The sequence below is a fragment of the Armigeres subalbatus genome, chromosome 3, assembly GCF_024139115.2.
Source record: "Armigeres subalbatus isolate Guangzhou_Male chromosome 3, GZ_Asu_2, whole genome shotgun sequence".
In the NCBI taxonomy this organism is placed as follows: domain Eukaryota; kingdom Metazoa; phylum Arthropoda; class Insecta; order Diptera; family Culicidae; genus Armigeres; species Armigeres subalbatus.
Window position 1 is genome coordinate 279,582,979 of NC_085141.1, and position 7,220 is coordinate 279,590,198.

A 7,220-nucleotide genomic window follows, 5' to 3' on the forward strand; every position below is an offset into this window, starting at 1 on the left:
TGCGTTTTTAATAAGTTTATTGCAATTAAATGTTGTTGCTTATCGTTTCTCGATTTTTTTTTTGTCACAGCTTGACTAGAAAATTAGTCTCTTCTACTTCTTTTGTCAGTAATACCATTTATTGTTTTTTTTTTTCAGCGCATGTTAAGCAAATATCACACTGGAACTGATGATCACTTTCACACACCGGTTTGTGGAACAGTCATGAGTCAATTCTAACACAATCGGCGATAAATCTTGCTAGCTGTTCACCACTGCAACCACGGTGGCTGATTAATCTCGTGCGGCGCAACAAAAGTCAAGTTCACCGGCAAGTTGATTAACGCGTATCGCCGATTCAGCTTGGTAAGCGTTTTTCGGATGACCAACCCGTTTTTGCCCAGCAGGAAAGCAGCCGGAATATTGGTTTCCCGGCTGGTTTTGTCGTGTATCATCTCAATGTAGTAGTCGTAGTCATCCGAGCTGGAATCGATCTCGGTGATGATAACCGCACGACCGCCGATGCTCTCGACGTTTATTGCTTTTGTCAGGAATGAGCATTCTCTGGAAGAAGAAAAACATGTAATATGTTAATTTATTAATGCTCTTGTTGCCTGTCTCAGTCTACATTACACTGTATGTCGGATCGATAAGCGTATGTTGCATGCAATCAGACGTCTAACAGAGTAAAGTGATGTGACATCGACGTAGATAGTATAGAAACTAGTAGATCAGTCTACCCGAACAATAATGCATAACAAAAGGAGTTATTTTAAGGGAATTTCCGCAAGATATCTTGGAGGAGTTTCCAAAAGAATTCCTGGAGGGTTTCCTGGATGAATTTCCAAATAAATTCTTGAAGCATTTTTCAAAGGAAGAAATTTCCGATAGAATTTGTGAAGGAATTTCCAAATCAACCTCTAAGCAAGTTTTTAAAGAAATTTCCAAAGGAGACATATTTGAATTATTTCCTGGAGGAATGTCTGAACAACAGCTCGATCATTTTTCACAAAAAATCATGAAGAAATTGACGAATGATTTTAAAAAAGGCATTCAGCGAATCCCTTGAATAATTAACTAAATTTCTGGCATAATTTCCGAAAGATTTCCTGGAGTAGTTTTCAACGAAATTTCAGAAGGCATTTTCAATGGAATTTCCATATAACTCCGAATTACTAACCTTTTTAATAAAATTGCTTTTAGAATTTTAGGAAAAGTTCTTTGAATGCTCTCCCGAGTTTTTTGAGGTGAGGTCTGTCCATTAAAATGACTTTAGTAAAATGCCAATAGCATCACCGGATAAACTCTAATCTTCTCGCTCAATTTTGTATTGAATTTGGTAGGAGTTGGGTGGGTTTTAAAATTCTTCATCGTAAATTCAACATTTTTTCATCTTCATTGAAAACTTCATGTCCAAACTACACATCTACTTACCCTCTTTCTACAAGAACGATATTGCCCTTCAAGTCCTTCTCGTTTAAAAAACGTCCCTCACAAGCATCGGAAGGGATTGCCGGAACAAGTTTGCCTTCCCGCACTCTGAACGAAGCCGACTCGAACGACGACCCGAAATCTTTTGCCGGCCTTATCCGGTAGGTGTATTCCAACTCTGGTGGATCAACGATTTCAAAGAACACGTCACCAGCTATGATGTCCTGCGTGCGAACTCCATCATACATGTGAAGATTATTTGCTAAATAAAGTAACACCATTTAGAATACATTACTCCAGTTTAAAAATCCCAGTCGAACAAACCTCCACTATTGACCACCGCAAAGATACTGAATAGGGAAACTAGGGCGATCAGAGCTACTATCTTGGCCGAAATCTTCACAGACAGGGACATTGTTTTGTAGCATCACCATCAGCTCCGATTGTGGTTGTGATATTCATAGCTATTGCAACACTCGGTCTAACAACGTGTGCCAGCAAGGTGGCAAATTTGATAAGATAATTATCTCACCAAAGCGCTATCGAGATTTGTGGTATGACCATCGATGACCACGGCCAGGCCAATCATATCAAAACACACCATTAAGGTAGAGAAAAGAAAGTAAAATGTCAAATAGTAATTGTCAGATTACAAAAAAAATTGTCTGGAATATTGCATGCAATTTCTTCGGAAAATCAAATCTTATTGGAAAAGTATAGGGGAAACATCGAACCGACAGTTTGATGAAACATTATAATATACTTTACAACATTATAAGTATACTTTTCAAATGCCATTTTTAATTGAACACATCAAGGGACTTGGGAAAGCAAAACGCTTTTGTGACACTATTTACCTTTCAATGTATCACGCGCCTCCATATGCTAATTTTCTATCCGTCCCTGCTTGCGTCCAGGCGTTAACGTATATAGGGTAAGACGGTATAATGTGCCCTCCCTAGCCAAAACGCCCTCGTTTGATTTCTAGTAAACTATAACTAAAGTTAAAAATCAGTTGGTTCCAATAATTTTTTTTAAGTACAGCAAGTCGAGTACATACGACACATTCCAGCGTAACGCGACACCATGAGGAGCCGACTTTCAGGGAGAAATTAGGTCTGCATTCGAAAATTAGCTTCGGAGGCATATGATTAAACAGGTTTATAATAATCCTCACTAAATTTCCTTTAGGATTTCTTGCTTTAAATATAAAACGCGCTGCATTTCGTAACGCGACAACATCGCTGAAATGAACTTTTTCGTCGTTTGCAATGCAAGTGCGTTTTCTAGCTCGGGTATATGATTTGAAATCTCGATTTTTTCCAAGCACTTCTTGTATACATCAACAGAAATGAGGCTGTGAACTCAAATTGTGGGTAAAAACGGAAACTACAATGAAATTCGATGGATTGATTTCAACACCACCGCGTTACGCTGATCGACAGTGTTCTGCAAATGGTGTCGCGTTATGCGAACATGTTTCTCGCTGATAGAGTGCATAATTTCAGCAGATTTCGATGCGGCATGTAGGATCGCGTCCGTCCGTCGCTGCGGGTAAACAAGACTGAGCTGTCACCATCTCAGCAACAATCATCATCATGAACAGTGTTGCCGAACACATAACAAATGCAAGATCTACACATTTAAGGACTACTGACATATTGTGCATTTCGTCATAAGTTGTACGGTAATGCACGTCTAATATACTACAATCCCCCTTTTGATATAAAAATGGCAAACATGTTTGGGTTATACATATTGAATTACTTAACGTTTTCACACCCACTCAAGATATCATAGCAAGTTATGCCAGACGAACTTTAGCCTAAATTAAAGTAAATGGTCATTGTATTTACTGTTGCCATCTGGTAAATGTCTCTAGAATAGATTCACCATCATTTGGTTGACTTGTTACCATCTGATACATTATTACAGTCCAAATCGATTTGAATAAACTACAATGCACGCGTTCTAACCATCGCTGAAATCCCACAAAGAATTCAAGAATAATATCAGTGTCTTAATAATGGATTCCATCTTCAACTTCACTTCACTTCAAATCTGTCAATCTTCACAAGAACTGTCTTAGTCACGACTCATTATTACCAACACTTCTGCCACGAATGACTGGCACTATATATACACCTTTTGCAGTATAATCCTATTCCTGCATGTCCTTCCTCCCTCTTCTTTCTAAATAGGCGACCATGGCCGGTGATTTTCCACAATTAGCATCTATTAATTTTGAAAATTACCCCATCATCTGAATGTCTCATGAAGCGTTAGGATGCTGATTCCTGCACTATTCCTGTAGATGAAACATTCGAATGGATCTTTCAAATCGTTTTCTGACATAAGGCAACTTTCGTTTCATAAGCCTACAAGTCATCATAGTTTAATCAATAATGTTCACCGCTCACCACAATCCAATCAATAATGGTCATATTATTGATAATCCATAGATATTGTTAACTTTTCCGATAAGTATTCTAGCATACCTTGCATGTCTCCTTGTACTTCAACAAAAACCGTAAATAACATTCAAAACATATCAGTATATACGTCTTTTTTTAATAATATTGTCTAGGTTATGAACCCAAAAGCGCTATCCAACGCAGATCACTTTTCGACCAAACAGTATCCAATGTAGGCTAATTGGATATAAAGAAAAGGACTTTTCATGAAGCAAACGTTTCAAGCAACGTCTTCAACATTTAAACTCGTACTCACATCTCAAGTTATTGATGACCTCATAATTATGCACAAAGTTTGTCCAGATAAACATCGTACAACGTGAGAATATGTTTGCCTCAGGGAGAACTCAAGAACAAGTATACACACCTCTCCTTCACAACTTCATAGTAATCCTACTGGAATAGTGCGTTTCGTATACCTATCACACAATAAATCGTCAAGGGTATGGATTCAATAGCAGTCCCCCTATCATATCAAGCCTAAACCCCCCTTTAAACCTTCGGTCATTTGAAGTAGTACGCCACCGATGTAATCTCGTTTTTCTTAGCTCCTCTCATGTCGATAGATTTATACACGCACAGACATAAAGAGCAAGTGTTTATAGAATACTGGCCAAGATTTGAAATCCCCTGCTAACGTGAACTGCCCGGCATTCAATCTCAATATCAACAAACACTTGTGTAGGTATATACTACACAAACTAAGAAACTCCAGAACTCAGTGGCAATTAGTGAATTTTAGCGCAACAGTAAAATGTGACAAACAAACCATAAGCACACTAGCACCAGCGGGCATACCTCCAACATACTACAAATTAACCCTCACACCACACACCGGTTTGAACTACTCTGATTTTTTGTGCATCGACTCTCTCATTATATACAGTTCCACGTATTTCAAAAGGAACTTTACTATATTATGACAAATGCCCTCGGATAAAGAATTCGACCATTCTTCAACAGGGTTCAAGCAATTGCAGACAGAAACTGTCTTCTTCAAAGCCACCAACAAAAATCCAACACTCATGTGAAACTACCAAATTCAAAGACCATACTAAATCACAAATAGTCAGGTCTAGCCTCTTCGTTGCTACATCACAACCCATCTTATAACACACTTCTTCTTTTCCTCCAATGGCTTAATATTCCAACTTGAACTTAGTATTCTCTCTGCACTTCCTTAATTGAAAGCTTTTCCAGGGCTGACAATAGTCATTCTCGTCGTATGAAGAAAGCGACAAAAAAATAGTCTTCGTCATAACATTGCACGACGCAACGCCTATTCGTTTCCTTCGCGCCGCATGCGTACCACGACGATAGTCGCGCATCCAAAAGTTATGACGATTTTCGTCGTCACTTCTTCACACAATTGATTGCACGTCATTATAGACGGACTGGTTAAAAACATAATAGCGTCTCAAATAAACAAATAGTAGGAAATTTGGTAACATAAATGTATCGATAGCATTCATAACGCTTTCATACGTTGCTTCAAATTCATTTTTACAAAGAATTAGTAAAAATCTTCGCATGGCAGCTGCCGCTTGAAGAATAACGGTATGAAGTCTTCGTTCTTCGATGTCGTCAGGACGATTTGGTTACACTACGAAAGCTAACGTCGTGCGCGTCATTGACGATGTGTAGAGTAGCAATGAAGACAATGCAACTCGTCGCTACTGTGGCATTTCGTGCTATGACGATGACGATTGTCAGCCCTGAGCTTTTCTATTCCCGCCATTGCATGAGTATTTATCTTGTGTGGAAATCACAATGGGTATACTATTCCCAGGGATCAAGAATGTTTCCCACCAGAAAGCATCCTAAACCAAACCGAGAATCAAGCTTAAACGCCTTCGCTCGCACAAATCAGCATGCCTTATCACACCTACCAACGTCATGTATCATCGGTCTCGTTGCAATGCACAACTGAAGCCACTTCCATCGAATCAAGTATTTCCACAATTTCCAAGCATGAAGATTTAAAAACCAAATAATAATATTCACTTCCTTCCATACTACATATACACTCATCGTGAAGTCTACACGAAGGGGTATTACTTTACCTGAAGAGCGTGTTTTACAAAGTGTCGACACTGGCAGAATTGGAACAATATTCATCTTCCATACCCATACGAAATTGCGTTCCAAACGATCAGGAGACCTGTCCAATGCGGCACATGTCAGTACTCTTCCTACTCCTACAGAACTCTACCTTTACCCACCAATGAATCTATCATTCTGGAATCCTTTACAACGGAACGAGAATCGAACACCGCCCACTCGTGAATTGCAGCTGCGCATCATATTGCACAGACAATGAAAAAACACAATATCTCTCTTTCCACTTTAATGACTTAACATCTCGAACCGGGACATCGCTGTCTCCAGCACTTTTCAGTTATTTACATGATTACATGATGATAGTCGAGAGTTTGATAATTTCCAACCTCACAAATCTCAAGATAGGGTCGTAAATGAACCCAGCCGCCTTTAACACATCCAACGTTGTAGCCATACATCTTACTGCTAAGCCAAGCGAAGTTCCAAGGGTCGCAATAAAGACTATATTTAGTTATTTAGTGCATCTCGAATCATGCACCTCGAATCCACTTGTCTTACTCCGACGACAAAGATAGCATCGCTCTTAAGCAACTAGTCACGGCACAATACGCTCTACCAAACCGCCAAACTGCGAACAATCAAATAAACTCTACTATGCACCAAACTGAAAATTGGTCTTTAGTAAGTGAAAACATCACTGTCAATTCATGAACATGTTTTCTCCAAACTTCCAAAATTTAGCTTCTTAGCATTCGATGCTCGGTAATACCTTAGAACAGAATTTTGTGAAATACACCGATAAACACCCATGAGTGCACCTCTGCACCCTCTGCAATCTCTTCTTTTTTAATCTCCAACTAATCCAACAATCCTGTCAAATGTAACCAAATGCCAAGAAGGCTTATGTTATGCAACAGGAGCATCTTTTCAATACAGATCTCTTCATTTTCATATTTTCATTGTAGCGCCAACAATGGACTTTACCATATGAATACTGGTCCTCCACTTATCATAATTCATTCATTATTTCTTTTCTCTCCGGGGTCGACACTCACTGTCATCAACATGTATTACTTTTCCAACCTCCAAGTGCTCAGAGGTAATCCATGTAATATTTGCATGTCATTCTCATCAAAATTCTATATTTTCCTGCTTCAGTAGATCTCATAGACTCCGGACTCCGCGCTCTCTGAGAAAAACAACAACTATCAAAATCAATGAAACTTTTTTCCGGAAAACCAGAAGACTTCCGCCCTTTCACATTTCAGGGAAACT

The 7,220-nt window shown here is 39.0% G+C and overlaps 1 protein-coding gene across 1 annotated transcript; it reads right to left on the bottom strand.

Annotated features, from left to right (window-relative positions):
* Nucleotides 1–2,021, bottom strand: LOC134224592 (PRADC1-like protein). The gene is made up of 3 exons (XM_062703998.1): nucleotides 1,735–2,021; nucleotides 1,414–1,672; nucleotides 1–543 (listed from the first exon to the last, which is right to left on the bottom strand). The coding sequence occupies exons 1-3, from the start codon at nucleotides 1,823–1,825 to the stop codon at nucleotides 249–251; spliced, it is 645 nt and encodes a 214-aa protein (XP_062559982.1). The 5' UTR covers nucleotides 1,826–2,021; the 3' UTR covers nucleotides 1–248.
* Nucleotides 2,022–7,220: the final 5,199 nt, after the last annotated feature.

What these genes read in the sequence shown, in the direction of transcription:
- LOC134224592 (XM_062703998.1), bottom strand. Translation starts at nt 1,825, where the DNA reads ATGTCCCTGTCTGTGAAGATTTCGGCCAAGATAGTAGCTCTGATCGCC. An exon ending in TGCGGTGGTCAATAGTGGAG is followed by an intron (nt 1,673 to 1,734) that starts GTTTGTTCGACT and finishes TACTTTATTTAG; the next exon opens with CAAATAATCTTCACATGTAT. An exon ending in ATCGTTCTTGTAGAAAGAGG is followed by an intron (nt 544 to 1,413) that starts GTAAGTAGATGT and finishes TTCTTCTTCCAG; the next exon opens with AGAATGCTCATTCCTGACAA.